The sequence below is a fragment of the Ostrinia nubilalis genome, chromosome 18, assembly GCF_963855985.1.
Source record: "Ostrinia nubilalis chromosome 18, ilOstNubi1.1, whole genome shotgun sequence".
Classification (NCBI taxonomy): Eukaryota; Metazoa; Arthropoda; class Insecta; order Lepidoptera; family Crambidae; genus Ostrinia; species Ostrinia nubilalis.
This window is the reverse complement of record NC_087105.1, coordinates 13,757,601-13,775,881: the sequence shown is the minus strand read 5'-3', so window position 1 is coordinate 13,775,881 and position 18,281 is coordinate 13,757,601. Positions and strand designations below refer to the sequence as shown.

Below are 18,281 nucleotides of genomic sequence, written 5' to 3'. Positions count from 1 at the left end.
AGTAAAAAATAAGTAAGTGAAATAAGTACACACGGCCAGTGTTAACTATCCATTTCCGTTTTTGCTCTCGCTCTTATCAAATGGTGATTCTTTGCGATAGAACGAGACGACATGACTGGCCATAGGCATAGATAGTACCTACCTACCTATGAATTTAATTTTTACTCCGAAGTAATTAAGTGTAAGATGATTATTTATTTCTATTAAATAGTGTAATATATGTACTATATTTTATGTAGGTATAATATGTTATTTAAAAGTCAATTACAAAAGTCGAATATAAATTTTAGAATGCCAAGTAAAACAAAAAAGAAACTTAAGGTTCTTTATTATGTAAACATATCGACAACAAAACATTTGTTTACGGCGCAGTAGTGCTTTTAGTTTAACTTTTCTTGGAGTCAAAAACAGAATCCAAATCAAAAACATCACCAATACTTAAATTTGATTGCGAGGCAACTCTGGCTGTGTATCCTGAAAAAAAAAACAGAGTAAGTATGTAAGCAATAATTAATTACTTAAAATTATTATTAAATATACAAATATTGCTGCTGCTGATCTGTTGATACCAATGCCTTACTTTTGAATAAATGGGAAAGTATGAAATTCACGATAGTAATTTATTATCTCCTCATTATTAGGGAGTAATATTATAAATTAATTCAATATATTGAAATCAAATCAAAATCAAAAATATTTATTCAGTTTAGACCACAAGTGGCACTTATAATTTAATTAATCAGGTTGTCATGTCATGGATGAAATTACACTAAAAACTAATTAAAACAAAAAGGATGGGGAAAATATTCCATTATTCTGTGGTAACGCTAACAAAATTAACGCGTGAATTTTTTATAAGTAGACAAATGTAATTCAATATAAAAAAGTAGGGTAAAATATTCCGTTGACCTGTGGCAACACTTACAAAATACAACCGTGATTTTTTTTGAAAATTATTATTTAATTAAAATGAATTGGAAATGTGCTACTTACGGATAAAACATGATCCCATGCACTTTCTTCGTAATTCCAGTAGCATTCTTACATGTTGGAACGGCACAAGACGGCATAATTTAATTATAAAGTGTCAATCTGACGGATATGTAAACAATGCGCGCGCCGGCCATTGACTGATTGCTCTAAAGTCAAAGTAGTGCGATTTGGAGTACTTTATATGAATACACATTTACGCCCGTTGACGGTTTCTGGTTTGTTCCGTATTCTGAGGCTACATAATAAAATAGGTACCTACTTTGTATATGAATATAATTTACTTGAATAAAAACTTTCCAACATAGAAGAAATACATGAAAATAAGATGGGTCAAAGTATAGAGACATTTGCATTTAAAAAAATGCTCAAAACTCGATTCAATCTTAACAATAGATTCAAGTCTATGATAAGTAAAAATTTAGTCTTAAGACCAATCATAAGACATACACATTAAATTAAGTTTGAATCGAGTTTCAATTGTAATTACAGGCTTAAATATTAACCAATATTATTAAATACTGAATTCCTTCCTGAATAAGTTTAAAAAACTGTAAAAAAAAGATACGAATAAAAAAACATCAACTTACTACAAAATAATGAATTCCTTTAATTGATTTTGAACCTTGTATTTAAAGACATGCAATTCAAATCATCGTCATTTTGGAGTAAGTTGAACTGCCTTCAGCTGGCTTTCTTTAGGTGTTTGATTTAAAACAATTAACTATCTATCTACTTTACATTATTATAACTGCTTTAAAAACACTACTCGGTGAGATGTATAAGCCTACCTAAAAGAAAAGTTGCATTTACTCAAACAAAATATAAAGTAATACCCGTTTTATTTATATTAAAATAACAAATGTATTATGGCAAATTTAACTATTAATATTAAAGTTGCTGATATGTTAAAGTCTTTGAACCATTCTATTTAATTATTACAGATACTTTCTGTTATAAAAATAATAGCAGTATTCTAAAATCATGTTCATGACGCGATAAAAAAGGTTTTTAATTAACATGCATAATACTAAAAAAGTTTTTTTTCCACTTTTGGTTTCAGCCAAGTATTTTACCTTAATCTATACTAACATGCTTTTAAAATAAAGTCATATCATGAAATACGCAATCTTTTACATTCTCCCCTAGTCTAATAAACTCCGTATAAGTAAATATTTGTACAGAGAAAGCTCTTACTCTGTGATATTTCTACTTACTGCTATACAAAGTTTAAAGCTTAGTATTATGCTTTACTTTACTTTACTCAGGCTGAGTTGCACCACCCAACTTGCACCGTAACTATAACGGTAACCGGTGTTTTTTGTATGGAGTTTGACAGATTTTTGACGTTTGTCAAAGTTAAAGTAAGATGGTGCAACCCAGCCTTAGTCTTATACTAAAACAACACTCAAAGTTTAGACTCTGCTAAAATACAAAGTTGTACTACTTTGTGGGTATATCTACTATACTATCAATCACTATGTCCATTTTTTTCTTGGTATTGCAACAATACAATAAAAATCTACGAGTAATCATCATTTATTTATTTACAAGGCTGAGTAACACCACCTTATTTTAACCGTAACTATTACCCTAACTGGTGTTTATTATGGAGTTTGACAGACTTTTGACGTTTATTATTGTAAAAGTAAGATACTGCAACCCAGGGTATAAGTATAGTATTTGGATGTTGCTTTAGATAACACATTTTACACTGTACCTACTTAATAATAAAAACTTAGTCGAACAATCATACTTACAATAAATATCACTATCTATTTAATACTGCATGCGTACATTAATTTACATTCTCTTATTTCAACAATAGACCTGGTTTCCATCAAGGCAGAGCGGAGCAGAGAAGTGACTTGAATAACCAATCATCATTCATCATCATCATCATTTCAACCATAGGACATCCACTGCTGAACATAGGCCTCCCCCAATGCTTTCCACGTTGATCGATTGGTAGCGGTCTGAATAACCAATTAGATTTCATTTTTTCCACATATTCTCTTCTCAGCTCCGCAACGCGCCGCCGCCGCTGTCAAAATCTTTGGAAAAATTTGTCCAGGGATGTTATGGATATCCGTAACCGTAAACGAAACTTTCGGATATCCGAAATAAAACAATATCTGTAACCGTAACCGAAAGTACATAGCCATAACATCCCTACGCACGACACTTCTCCGCTTTTCTCCGCTCCGCTTTTGGAGGAAACCGAGCCTTACAGCCTAATACAGACAGCACATAAAGTTATACGATATAGTATCTTATTAAGTTGTAACAGGTGCAATTTTGCTACAAATACGTGCTGTTGATAGTACACTAGAAGCGTAAGATATTTTTCTTTCAATATTTTTATTTATAAGTCCATCAGGTCACAAAATGGTTTTGACACTCACTGATAAACTAGTTTATCATAAACATTAATATTTTCAATAAGTATAAACATTTACGCCACCATAAAAGCTACACAATTCAAGTAATTGAACAGAACTGAAAAACTGTAATAAATGCTAAGACAGAACAACCAAACCTTACATTATTTTTGGTTTTTAATTTATGGTTTGTTTAATATTATAACTTGTTTCATCGGACACCACTAGTCATTGGGGTAATTTTTAAGCTAAAATCACTAAAACGAATGAAGAAACACTTCTTTCTATCGTTTGTAGGAAATTCCCAAGTTTCACTTCACTTGTAGGTAGCGAGGTAGGACCAAACGAAAATTGACTTCAAGTCAAACAAAACTCTCATATCAAATGCATTTTATGTGTCCGTCTGTGTTTCCATATGGTCCGTGTGTCTAGTAAGTTCAGTTTCTTGCTCTAAGTCACTGTGGCTGGAATCATTATCTGAAAACAAAAATTCAAATCAAAAACCAAGTTGGAAAAAAATATTAATTAATTTGTTTTTTTATTTTTTGCTTTAGTAAACGACGTTAAAGGAAATTAATGGATCGTATTTCAGTTTGGATTTGATTTTATAATATGAAACACTTTTACCCCAAAAATATAAAGTTTCCAATATGATGGAAACAGAAATTTAATAAGATGATTTGATTAAGTTACTTGAGATTACACAGAATGTTTTATGATGACTGAATAAAAGATTCGTAAATTGTATTTAATTTTTATACTGTTGTAAATTAAGATATTCGTAAGTAACCATTATTTTAAAATTTTGTATTCATCACCAGTGCATGAAAACATAACTTCTATTTTAAAATGGCGTTAGAGACACTCAATTTTATTATAATGTCTTTTTTTTCGTCTGACTCTCTCATTAATATCCATTTTTTATAACAACTTGCATTCCAACTTTATTTCGGCACGTTTAGACAATTCGTTGCTAGAATAAATTATTTTCAAGACCCGAATCGAATTCGAATAAACAAACTTTCAAAGACGTTGAGTTCATTGAACTGGTTGTTGCGAGGTAGGAATAGGTTTCTATAGTTATTAACTAATTATACCCTTAAAACTTTCGGCATCACAATCGGGGAAATAGACGAACCACCTTCGTGGAATTGTGCTAAAATAAACTTTAACACGCTCACCATGAGGTCTATATCCAACGCGAGAACAGCTAATGAAGCATCGTCCAGCACCCCTGACCACCTAGCAGCCAGGACTCTGGATCCACGGTGTCCTCTCACCACAACCGTGGGCCTACGTAAAATAAACTTTATCACCCTTACCATGAGGTCTAGTATCCAACGCGAAAACAGCTAGCGGAGCATCGTCCAGTACTCCTGACCACCTCGCAGCTAGGACTCTGGATCCGCGGTGTCCCCTCACCACGACCGTTGGCACCACGCTCGGGGAAATAAAAGACCCTCAAGAGCGTATCGAAGGAAAATAAACTTTATTACCCTTACCATGAGGTCTAGTATCCAACGCGAGGACAGCTAGCGGAGCATCGTCCAGCACTCCTGACGACCTAGCAGCCAGGACCCTGAACTCGCGGTGTCTTTTCACCACGACTGTTGGCACCACGCTCGGGGAAATCGAAGACACGCAAGAACGTATTGAAGGATAATAAACTTTATGACCCTTACCATGAGGTCTAGTATCCAATGCGAGAACAGCTAGCGGAGCATCGTCCAGCACTCCTGACCACCTGGCAGCTAGGACCCTGGAACCGCGGTGTCCCCTCACCACGACCGTTGGCACCACGCTCGGGGAGATGGAAGACCCTCCATACATGGACACGCCTACATTTCTGCGTAGGATTGTACTAAAACAAAAAGTTGACATCATAATTTGAGCCAATGAACGGCAGTACAGACCTGAACGTCTACCTCCCCAGAAAAATCTAAGTTTGTTAGATAGCGAGAAACCTAAAATCACTCGAAATATCGAAGTCTAAGCTTTCCAAAAATCTTTTTTGTAGCAGGGATGTTAGAATTCGTTCATACGACGTCCATAGTAGCTAGACAAAGGCCTTCTAGAATTCATAAAATGACAGGTCCTGCGCTTACTGCATTCAAGTTCTCTCCATGATGTTCATTACATCGAGTGAGGCTTGCTTTTGGTTCACCACTCCAGAACTTTTCTGTCCCACCGGCAATCACTTTTACGAGCTATGTACCCCACCCAATACCAATTAAGTTTGGCAGTTCTGCGAGATAAGTTGGTTACTTAACAGAAAAGACCGGAGTGGAGATTGGTTGGTTCTGCTATCTTGGTTAGTTAGTTTTGTCCGTTACTTTTGTTCTCCTACGGATCTCCTCATTGCTACGTTTAAACCACACCCAATACCTAGCCAGTTCACATACCTTTGCTCAGGATCGCGCCGTGGACTCTTCTTCTTACACATGACCACCAGTGTCACGCACAGCGTGGTCAGTATTGTCAGCAGTACCAGCGACAGTGCTGCCCCAGTTAGCAGCGCCACGCTGTTGTCGGTCACTGATGGTGGGGGAGGTGCTGGAGTCATGGTTTGGAGGGAACCTGTGTCAAAAATGAGATTATGTGATTTGAGAACATTTCAGATTTTGTCATATTACATAACTATCTAGTTTTTTTGGCGGTCAGGATGTAGTTCTCGTTATCTCGTTCATAATATGACATTATGTTGGCTGTACCTTGTAATTATTCAAATTATGCCTATTTTGTGCGTTGTGTTATTGCGTTGTTTACTTAAAAAGTCACTATAAACGCTAGTTAAAATACATTTCTTTAAAGCTTTAAAGTTTTTGTTTAATTGAAGATGGATGGACGAGCGGTGCAGAACTGGTCTCTGTGGAAATCCTTGGGGGAGGCCTTTGTCCAGCAGTGGACATCTTTCGGCTAAAACGAACGAACGCAGAACAGTATTTTTGCTAACCCACTTTTTTAATAACCATTTATCTAATTCAGGGTACATGAAAAGCGCATGAATTAACGAAACGAGTGGGCACTATAATGTAATGCGGCCTTTTCATTAGCTACCCTCTTCCATCCTATCACGCATCCAATAAGCCCTCTAATCTAATTGCACCGGTTCGCGGCAAAAACCGCGGCGATATGTTTGTTAATCAGCTAAGTGCACGTGTTTACTCGGTAAGTCGCTCGAAACAACGTACCTTTCGTCGGCTCAGGGATATCCGTGTAGGTTGCGTAGAACAGCCAGTTCAGTGGCTATTCTTTCGTTCTTTCCAGCCAAATGACACGTCTACTGCTGGACAAAGGCCTCCCCCAAGGATTTCCATAACGACCGGTCTTGCGCTACCCGCATCCAGGCTCTTCCCGCGACCGTCGGTCTACCTCAGAAGGCGCAGGTTCGGCCTCATATGGAATACTGTTCTCATCTTTGGGCAGGTGCACCCCAGTACCAGCTTCTCCCTCTGGACCGCATTGAACGGAGAGCAGCTCGAATCGTTGACTGCCAGGACATTTCGGATCGGCTTGACCCCTTGGCGCTGCGTAGAGATGTATCCTCACTGTGCATATTCTATCGCATGTATCACGGGGAGTGCTCCGAAGAATTATCCGGACTTATTCCTGCCGCCACTTTTCGCCACCGATCTACCCGACAGCACTTCCACCCCCAGCACTTAGATGGTTGGCAGTCCACAACAGTACGTTTCTCTAGAAACTTTCTGCCCCGTACAACCAAACTGTGGAATGGACTGTCGTCTGCGGTGTTTCCGGACGGATACGACCTGCAAGCTTTCAAGAGGAGAGCGTATCTTTACCTTAAAGGCCGGCAACGCACCTGTAACGCCCCTGGGTCTGCGGGTGTCTATGGGCGACGGTAATCACTTACCATCAGGTGATCCGTTTGCTCGTTTGCCTCCTATCACATAAAAAAAAAAAAAAAAAAAAACCTAGTAGGAGGCCTGCCTATGCTACGGCTTCCGGCCCGTGGTTGCCACTCGAGAACTTTCTGCCCTAGCGGCCATCGTGTCTACGAACTATGTGCCATGCCCACTGTCTCTTGATTGTGGCTATTGCAAAGCCCTAACTCAATGCGAAGAAAGATGGCAATATGGATGAAGATATTCGTAACTTTTATGCATTCGATACCGCTTTCATGAGTAATTAAAGCGAGAAAGTATCGATAAATGTTTTCGAATATAGTATGATCTCCCATTATGTAAAAATACCAAGCTTTCAAATTATCATAAAAAAAAACAAATCGAAGTGTTTAATATGAACTGCACTGAAAATACCTGAAACTCTACAACTTTAAGCAAGGACTGATAAACTAATATTGGCTTTGTCTTTACCCTTTATATCGGATAGCAGGTGTTTTTTAACTTGCTGTTTAAGTATGTAAACAATGGCGTACTTTGATCGATTTATTCAATTTTCTTTCTCGATGCTTTTACAGTTTTAAACTGATATCTTAACTGAATGATCCAAGAACTGGCTGTTATAGTCTAAACTGTGGTGCCAGCTAAAAAATAAACGCGCTAAATATTGGCGCTGTGCCGATCGAGTGCTAGGTTTCATGTTTTATGTGGAGAACCTCTTGATAACGGAGATGGATAGAGCATCAAGCCTCCATCCACTTTTGAAAAAATTCAAAACGGAAAAATTGAAAATAAATACTGTTGGAGTTCGGTTTTTTGCTGGATTAAACAGTTTACCACTTGTGAATGTGATAGCTTACAGTGTACTAGAAAAACACGATTGCATCACATCATTTTTTTTTTTCAATTGATATCGTGAACTTTCAATATGTATCAGGTTGAAATACCTGATTACTTGCTAGTGTAAAATGTAAGACATTGAACAATACACCCCAATATTCGGAGACAGTAACCACTACATAAAAAAATCTTCAGTAAAGACCAACAAAGTGTACAGTAGTGTTCCCAGATTTAAATTGGTTTCGTAAGCTTGACAAGAAAGATGTTGTAATAATTTTAAGGGCTCGTTTAGGGTCTAGTCATGAAATCATTCAGCCCGCATAACCCTTTGGTTTCGTAAGCTTGATTTGAAAGATGTTGCTGTACCTCGGAGAACTAGTTAATCCATCTGACCACCCAGCTGGATTTAGCTCATTCGGACATCTGTATAGGTAGATCATAAGATCGGTATTGCGCATGATAGTAAAAGAAAATGGAAAGTGGACTTACCAGGGACATCCAAGTCATCAGCGGTTCTTATAGTCACACTATGTAACGCCGCTGGTCGAGTGGATCTTCCCATCGGTGTTTCTGCGTACACCATCAAAGTGTACTTCCCAGGAGGTAGTGGATCGAGAGCGAACTGTGGTTTGTCGTTGACGACGCGGTACACCGCTTCGGTGAGACCTCGCCCGGAGATGCCCTGGGGAAAACTAGCTGATATAGTCATTATAGTTGACTAGATTACGTGCTAAAATTGTATTTTATTATATTTTTTACATGTCCAGTAATAAAAAAAATTAGTAATGTGCTCTAAAATAGTGTCAGAAAAGAGGAGATCGGTGCAATAATAGATGTAACCCGAGCCGTCCTAAAATTTCGACCGCGGCTCCGTCTCAGGCTACGGCTCGTTCTTGGGCGAGCCCTTTACTTTATACGATTAATTTTATAATAGCTGTTAGGTGTGACTATATTGTGGTATAGAGTAGAATGGTAGTGTATGGTGGTGGTAGTGATATGGTGGTCTCTATACTATAGAGTTAGTAAAGCAGATCACTCCACGCTCTCACCTGGTCGTTCAGCGTGGAGATCTCATTGTACCTCCAGGGCCTCCAGCAGGAACCTAAGTTCTAACTCCTCGTCGAGGTCCCGCACTTTATAATGACCCTATGTTATATAGTGACGTGTGGAGTTAGTAAAGCAGATCACTCCACGCTCTCACCTGGTCGTTCAGGCTGGAGATCTCATTGTAACTCCAGGGCCTCCAGCAGGAACCTATGGGCTACCCCGTCGTGGCCCCGCACTTTATAATGACCCTATGTTAAGTAGTGACGTGTGGAGTTAGTAAAGCAGATCACTCCACGCTCTCACCTGGTCGTTCAGCGTGGAGATCTAATTGTACCTCCAAGGCTTCCAGCAGGAACCTCTGGGCCAGCCCCCGTCGTGGCGCCGCACTTTATAATGACCCTATGTAATAGTGACGTGTGGAGTTAGTAAAGCAGATAACTCCACGCTCTCACCTGGTCGTTCAGCGTGGAGATCTCATTGTACCTCCAGGGCCCGCAGCAGGAACCTCTGGGCTTCCCCGTTGTGGCCCCGCATTATAATGACCCTATGTTAAACAGTGACGTGTGGAGTTAGTGAAGCAGATCACTCCACGCTCTCACCTGGTCGTTCAGCGTGGAGATCTAATTGTACCTCCAGGGCTTCCAGCAGGAACCTCTGGGCTTTCCCGTCGTGGCCCGGCTCTTTTTAATGACCCTATGTTAAGTAGTGACGTGTGGAGTTAGTAAAGCAGATCACTCGACGCTCTCACCTGGTCGTTCAGCGTGGAGATCTCATTGTACCTCCAGGGCCTTCAGCAGGAACCTAAGTTCTAACTCCTCGTCGAGGTCCCGCACTTTCCGGCTCTTTATAATGACCCTATGTTAAACAGTGACGTGTGGAGTTAGTAAAGCAGATCACTCCACGCTCTCACCTGGTCGTTCAGCGTGGAGATCTAATTGTACCTCCAGGGCTTCCAGCAGGAACCTCTGGGCTTTCCCGTCGTGGCCCGGCTCTTTATAATGACCCTATGTTAAGTAGTGACGTGTGGAGTTAGTAAAGCAGATCACTCCACGCTCTGACCTGGTCGTTTAGCGTGGAGATCTCATTGCACCTCCAGGGCCTCCAGCAGAAACCTCTGTTTCAGCTCCCCATCATGGTCCCGCACTTTATAATGACCCTATGTTATAGTGACGTGTGGAGTTAGTAAAGCAGATCACTCCACGCTCTCACCTGGTCGTTCAGCGTGGAGATCTCATTGTACCTCCAGGGCCTACAGCAGGAACCTCTGTTCCAGCTCCCCGTCGTGGTCCCGCACTTTATAATGACCCTATGTTATATAGTGACGTGTGGAGTTAGTAAAGCAGATCACTCCACGCTCTCACCTGGTCGTTCAGCGTGGAGATCTCATTGTACCTCCAGGGTCTCCAGCAGGAACCTCTGTTCCAGCTCCTTTTTTTTTTTGAAGGGACGCGCGCTGGTAGCTTGAAGAGCTTTTTCAGCATCACCGGGCAGAGTGGCGAGTACAGAAGGTACTCTAGCCGTTTGGCGATCGTCGGTGCGCGTGCCGACGAGGTCGAGTGTGGGCTTCGCTATGTGAAGCCCCGGCTCGTCCGCGTCGGTCGCAGACCGAAGTTCGCGATCGGGCCGTATCGAGCTCATAAGGCGCCCGATCAGTGGCGAACCCAACTAGAGGGTTGCCCACCGAGGTGTTGGACCAAAGTCGCAGCCCCCGTCGTGGCCCGGGTCTTTAATAATGACCCTATTTAGTGGAGTTAGTAAAGCAGATCACTCCACGCTCTCACCTGGTCGTTCAGCGTGGAGATCTCATTGTCTTGCACGGGCGCCGCGGGGCGTACCTCCAGGGCTTCCAGCAGGAACCTCTGGGCCAGCCCTCCATCGTGGCCCGGCTCGCAGCGGAGGACTTCGTTCTGGATCTCACAGTTGCTTGGCGGTTCGGGGAGGGCTGTATGGATTTCAATAGGGAATATTTTTAGGAAAGTATAAGTCGATTGACGTTAAAATTTCACTCTCACTCTCATGATTTTATGTGCTTTTAAGCTGTGCTGATACCTAGACAGGATTTTTTAATTCGTCAAGTACTAAAGAATGCACATGCTTGGGGAGACTAAAAAAGGTACAGAACTATAAATCTTAAAGTGACTATTCGACACATTTCATTACCAGATTTTTTTTTTGATCGCACTTCTTAATGATCAAAGATCCAATAAATGTAGACAATGGACAATCGTTTTAAGAGAACGACTGACAACAAAGTTTTTCCGATCATCTTGGTCAATCCTTCTTTCGGTAACTCAAGATGATGTACTCATAGGTACAGTAAAACTTCTAAAATGACCCTCCACCTAAATCATAACCAATCTGCTTACCGGCGGGCATAATCCTAAACAAGCAAGGCTCTCTCTGGTTGCCTATATCGTTGCTAGTCCAACAGGCCAGCCAGCCCAGGTCGTCGTCAACGTTCTCTGAGGGTAGACCATGGATGACTGTGCTGATGGAACCCATCACTGTTATGTTTGACGCTGGGATCTGGAAGAGAGAATCCTGTGAAAACTACCATCATGGATGTGAGAGAGTTTAGCGAATAAGTTGAGAATATGGAGTAGCGAAAAAAAGTGTTCTAATTGGGTGCTAAAACTGCCAAGTTCGATAGATTATGTTACATGCGCTTGGGCTCTTTTCCATGGCAATACAGTTTTGCGGGATACTGCATTGCTTCTATCTATTATACAATACTCTTGTAATTTAACTGGATCCTGATTTTTACTGGCCCAGTTTAATGATAAAATCGAATAATAAATCAGGATCAGATCGATTTTATGCGGAACATGGAATGTTTAGTATCAAAACACATAAAATATACCTACCACTAAACGGGGTCCTCCAAAAAATAGTACCTGTGAAAAACAGTGTGTCCCCGTAGGAATCCCTATTCGAAGTTGTTGAATACCTATCATAAAGTGCAAGTTATAGAGATGATGAAACTCACCGGCAATACATCCCTGGTGCCGTTGTACGTCCAGTAGAAGTGCAAAGGGCCCGCGTCCCTACTCGACGGCGCACTGACGGAGCACCGAGCCCTGACCTCGCCGCCAGGGGCACCTGCTATCTGCTGCACCACGCTGCCTGTCGCGCATTCTGGGCGGGCTAGAAGAAGTTAGAGACCGGTCAAGTGCGAGTCGAAGGTTTCGGGAACAATATTTTCGTACATGCATATAATGGAAACAAAAATCGGAAAAACGTTACACATCACATAATTATTATTTCACATTAGGTATTTAAACTAGATTTGATTCATTTCTTTTTTATGCTTTAGTCTGCTAAACATCACAACTCACAGTCCTGCCGCTGCTTTTGCCAGAATCAAATGTAAATTTTTCATGAACTTTCATAAACTATGTCCAATTCTTTATAATGAAACAATATTGATGAAATAGTTCCTTAAAAATACTGCATCTGAAAGTTGGTGTCGAATAATTTGCGATAACTTTTTCAACGCTGATATGCAGGTATTGCTTAGGAAAGTCTAACTTCAGTAGTTATGACCAGTTATAAACAGTTTCTTTGGTACTCACAAAGCACATTCAAAGTGAGTGGCTCACTCAGCGCACTCCCCTCTGAGTTCCTCGCCCGGCACCGGTAGATCGCGGAGTGGTGCCTCCTAAGCCCCCTCAGGATCAACTTGCTGCCTTCCACCGCTATCCCGCCGATAGGGTCGTCGCGTATCAGATGCACCTAATGAAAAAAAAAAATATAACAGAAAATAATTTCAATATAAAACTTATTCCTAAGTCTTGGATCTAGCCAGCATAGACAATGTAAGAATGTTGCCTCTACGGGATTATTCCCACCTATCGTTCCCACCGCAGCAACTTCTGTGTATCCAGCCAGGATCTACAGCTTGACAGCCAATAAAAACCCAACTAAGGTCATGTTTGTTCCTAGTACATAATTAGAGAAGATTGAATCACATCTTGATGATAATGATTTTTTTTATTTGGAGCTTTTATCTACTCTACAGAGATAATAATATGTCAGCATAATAAATGGTGACATTTATTATTTAGTTTATATTATTTACTAAGCACTGCGTGCCATAATTACTATATTGCCTGAAAATCTTATAATCTAATTCAAATTAATTAATTTTCAATCCAAAACTTAACTAACAAAACAAACTTAATAGCTTAGTAAATATTTGATGTTGGTACAATTTATTTTATAATTCCACCAAAAATCAAACAAGAAAAATCATTTTCCTAACGCTTTATATTAATTTCAACAGAAAAAGAGTTGCTTTGTGTAAAACCAAAAGCAAAGTTATTCTATAAAACCAATTATAACATTTTCCAGATTTTATTCTCACACTAATATTCCTGGACAAAATAGTCGGTTATTATAAAGTTATTTTCCGTTATAACAAATTGAATTTTCATAACGTTATAATTAAAATAACATTAGCTTAGCACGTGACACGCCACTCAGGGCTTACGTACGTGAAAGAAATTTTCTGTTCGCGTGAAAAATCGTTTCTGAGGTGCAAAATAAACTGTAAGATTAAGTCCCACCATCAAAAACGCTACCAAGTGAGGCAATCACGTGTTTTCAAGCTTTAAGTCGAGCTTTAGAAGCTTTAAATGTCTTAATTTAAATGTGAAGTAGATGCTCATTTTTGTGATATCGTGAGCTGAAATTACAGGTTCTGACAAAATAATAGGTCCTGGCGAATTACTTAGGGGAGACCTAGGAGAGTTGTGACAATTTTTACTTTAGGGGCCATATCTCACTCAAAAAACATTCCACAGCTATGAATCATACAAATTAATGTAGCGCCGTTCCTTCTGTTTTCAAAACAATCACCAAAGTTAACTAAAGTATTAGGGTTTCTAAGAAAATCACCAAAATCTTAGACCACTCCCTCTGTCACAACTCTCCTAGCACCGAGGTAAGTTGTGACAGGTATAGAGGTGAGTTGTGACAGCATTGTATTTCATCTGTTAGATATAAAAATACCATAATACTCAATCAAGTATGATTTTTTTAGCAAAAAAGTACTTTATAATCATCCTTTAGTAACAATTAAAACAAATAGTTATAAGATGTCGTTACACAGATTGAGCCACATTTCTCCAGCTTTCATGTTTCTCCCACGACACTGGATTTTTTCACATTATATTTTTTAGCTAATATAGTCACTTAGTATATTATTTTCTTCCTCTTCTGTAAAAATTAAATAGTCGCGGTGGTATAATCCATAGACGGAGCTTCGCCTTCTGGGTTTACTTGATAAGCCTCATTCTTCTTATTATATCTTGACAAGTTTAGATTGTAAGTGGTCGCAGCATATTTTATCTTAAACTTTGACCCTTTTTAACCTAATCACTTCATAAGCCAGGTCCTATATGTATTTCGACTCCAGCAAGCAGTTCCTCTATATGGCATTCATGTATAGTTATTCGGAATCAAAAAAGTAGCAGCAGGCAATTATACAAATTATGAACCTACTGACACACAAAAAACATCTAAAAACATCGTGGAAATGGCCCATCAGAAAAATTAAGTAAGCTAGGAGAGTTGTGACAGCCTGTCACAACTCTCCTAGGTGTTTAAAATGACGACTTGGTTCGAATTATAATTTTTAATTTCTAAACACGATGCGCACACAAAAAATCAATGCTACGTTTTGAGACCTGAATAACCATGCAACTTGAGAAAAAATAACACAACAGTGCACATATACTAAAACATAATATAAATTGATATAAAATTTTGACGAAAAACTTACTTTTCGCATTTTTCTGTACACAGACGTCATATTAACGTAACCGTGCCTCTAGCGCCGCCCGCAGGTACTTAGTCAAGAAGAGCGTCTTAAAAGCGACAAACAAGCTTTTTTTCCAGCTTCCTAACTATATTAAGTAAGGAGAAATCGTCCTTGTCACAACTCACCTCTGTCACAACTCTCCTAGGTCTCCCCTACTTAAGTGGAACGAGTAACTTACAAAGTATTTGTAATTTTACATCAAAGCATAGAACATGAAGCGAGAAAATACTAAATTAAGCAATTAAAAAAGATTACGAGTATTTTTTTTAACCTTCTGTCACTAAATTGTGTCCAAAAAATATGTTCAAAATTAAGAATAAGAATAAGAAATTTATTCATAATGTTCATTACATGTCAAATTTTCAATATATTTTCTTATTAATAATAAACAATTGCAGTATTAATAAGAAAGAAATACACATCATGTCCAAATAAATTAATAATACAAATAGAATTAATGTCAATTAAATGTCAAAATAAATAGTGGGTAACAGTGTCAATAACAATTCAATTCCAAACAGTTCGTCAATTTTATAGAACGCCTGTTCGATCAACCACTTTTTTAATTGAAATTAAGTTGGGACCTTTGGGACTTATCCAGTTTTTTGTGTTTGAGGGGTTATTGGTGGTGTAAAGTAGAACTGCAAATTAAAGATTACCTCAGTTCCCTTGTAAAAGGTAAAGTTGGTAGCAGGCGGTGATGCGTCAGCCGAGCAGAGCAGTTCAGCATTCTCGTCCTCCCTCAGCATACGAGGGTCTTTGGGCTCTATCAGCGATATTTGAGCTACTGGCGGATCTGTAACAAGTATTAATTATTGAATGATCAAATAGAATGATCGATTGGTAGCGGTCAGCGTCCAGCGCGTCGATGCAGGCCGCTACCAATCGATCAACATGGAAAACATTGGGGAAGGCCTATGTTCAGCAGTGGACGTCCTATGGCTGAAATGATGATGATGATGAAACAAAGTAGAATAGTTAGCGGAGTAGAAGAACTGGAGATCGAAGAGTTTTTGAGAGGGACTGAGAATGTAGAGCCTCCTAATTCATGGGGATAATAGATTAAATTCACGTTTTGTAAGTCCCTAACCATGTTATTAGCAGCTAATAGATTTATAATATACATTTTTAACGCGGGCTTTGACTATTACTTATAAGGTGTCAAATGGTGTGAGAAAATTGTTTGACCCTAATAATTTTGGCGTGATTTTCGTAGCATAATTAGTTGTATGTAACAATGTTACGAAGGTAACTACTTCGCTAAATGAGTAAAAAATTTACAGTCGCAAAAAAGCTTTTGTACCCTGTAACCCATAGTTCGATATTAAACCAGATGCCTCATTTTATTTAACTGACTCATTTCGCATTCGGTATCCGTAATTAAAATAACACCTTTACCGATAACAAAGAACAATTAGCATCAATTAGCAGAAGATGCAGGCCAATCACGGTTTAAAATTGAACAAAGCCGAACGGAATGGTATTCGGCAGGCAGCCGGCGAAATTGTTTATTCCGCTCACGGCGTCACTGACAAAGTCTGCCCAGCCCGCACCAACACTTGGCCAAAGAATAAACGCTGAAATACGTTGTTCAGTCGAATGCACGTTTAACTATACATTTTTGTAGCAACAGCATCCATTATACTATAATCCGGGCCTTTTCAAGGCGAGAGTGAATAGGCACTTACAGGTACCATCCTAGACTGCATCCCACTTAACATCAGGTGCGATTGCGGTCAAATACCTGCCTTGCCATGCATAAAAAAATATAACTACTTAGGATACCACAGGTAGCTTGATGTGATGGCGTCTTTAGTTAAAGAAGTACAGAATTTTGTCGAATTTATCTGAAGTATTCGTAAAATTACTACGAGTCTCCAATCTAGTTTCCACCTAGTGCCATCCTTTGCTGAAAAAGGCCTTATCCAAGACTCTAATCAGTACTTCGAATAACTCGCTTCAAAATTGATTTTCGAAGGTTTCATCGAAATTCAAATCAATTTATCTGTCGTTAGTTTTTGATAAACAATTATGGCTAATTACTTGGCAAAGTCTAATTTAGAACAGATATTGCTAGAGTAATTTAGAAGAAACCATTAGGTTCGCTAAATTAATGAACCAAAAGATATCCTATCAACTAAAAGCCTTACTTTCTGGGAAATATTATTTAAATAAGTTAAGTTGTTTTGAGCATAACAAAGGCAAATTATGAAGTAGGTAAGATGATTCTTACTGAATATCAACTCTTTTAGGTAATACCTCTTCTGCCGCTTAAATTTGGGTGTAATTAGGCTTAGTATTAATTATCCTTATGCAAATGATAGCGTTTCACTTCTGTACCTTTTATTCTATGCCATCAAGCATGTCTAGGGAGTAGGTAACGGTACAATTATTACATTGTTTGTTTGTTTTGCAAGTCGTATTATTGCGTTTTGTACGTGCATAAAATAATTTCGTTGAAATAAAGTTGTATTTTTCACGGACAAATCCGAAAGTTATCGCACTGCGAGAAATACAACCCAGGTGTTGTTATTAAACTTCGAAAACGAAATAATACACAGGGGACTCGCGTGACCGTGATTTATGTCCTTTTTAGTGTGTATTTTTGAATAATTTCAGAAGTTTTGAAATGGGAAATGTTTATAAAATAAACTTTGCCGGGAATTTTTCTAACATTTGTTGCTAGCTGCAGAAACGTTTTGCAGACAGTGATTGTGGGTAAACTTGCTTTATCATTTCCCAGTACCAATCTGGTTTTTCACTCCTCTTTATCTTGTGCCATTCGGTTGATAGTGATCTTTGAACTAGTAAAGCTGAATGACCCGAAGTTATCTGGCTTAGAATGTATTTTATACCACTTACTATTGATTCGTACCTGCAATGTTAAGGACAAACAGGGAACAATTGGAAAGGATATTTCAATTTGCATTCCCTTCCTTTGATTTGACCCTCACGTATCAAGAGACCAACAATCTAAGCACCTCTTTTTTGAAAGTAAAAAAAGAGAAAATCACTCAAGTTGCTTACTACAGTCGAGTTTTTTAATAAAGGCCCAGTTTATTTCAAGTAAACCGTCGCTTAAGCCCGTAAAAGATTTCTTAAAACGTATATAGCACTAAAAGCGACAAGGCGAGGTTCGTACCAAATCTGACACCTCAAGTTACATTGTAAAGATACACACCGCAAGGCAGTAACAGATTGGGCGTTTTTCCACGCGATCCATCCCTTTTCTATAGACCTGCCTATCATTTGTCACTGTGGCCTTTACAGCGTCACAGGGTGAATGTTAAATGTGCTTTTTTCCCGTCGAGTGAACCCCACATGCTGTAAAATAGAACA

General features: G+C 39.0%; 1 protein-coding gene across 1 annotated transcript in view; it reads right to left on the bottom strand.

The window, feature by feature from the left end:
• Nucleotides 1-311: 311 nt before the first annotated feature.
• LOC135080782 (nephrin-like) overlaps nt 312-18,281 on the bottom strand; it is a 154,440-nt gene continuing 136,470 nt past the window's right edge. The window contains exons 9-18 of the mRNA XM_063975510.1: nt 15,602-15,738; nt 12,694-12,853; nt 12,108-12,265; nt 11,488-11,647; nt 10,903-11,063; nt 8,564-8,756; nt 5,774-5,948; nt 5,054-5,232; nt 994-3,848; nt 312-474 (exon numbers count right to left, since the gene is read on the bottom strand). Of these exons, the coding sequence (XP_063831580.1) occupies nt 3,763-3,848; nt 5,054-5,232; nt 5,774-5,948; nt 8,564-8,756; nt 10,903-11,063; nt 11,488-11,647; nt 12,108-12,265; nt 12,694-12,853; nt 15,602-15,738 (1,409 nt within the window). The 3' untranslated portion in view covers nt 312-474; nt 994-3,762. The remainder of the gene's footprint in view (nt 475-993; nt 3,849-5,053; nt 5,233-5,773; nt 5,949-8,563; nt 8,757-10,902; nt 11,064-11,487; nt 11,648-12,107; nt 12,266-12,693; nt 12,854-15,601; nt 15,739-18,281) is intronic.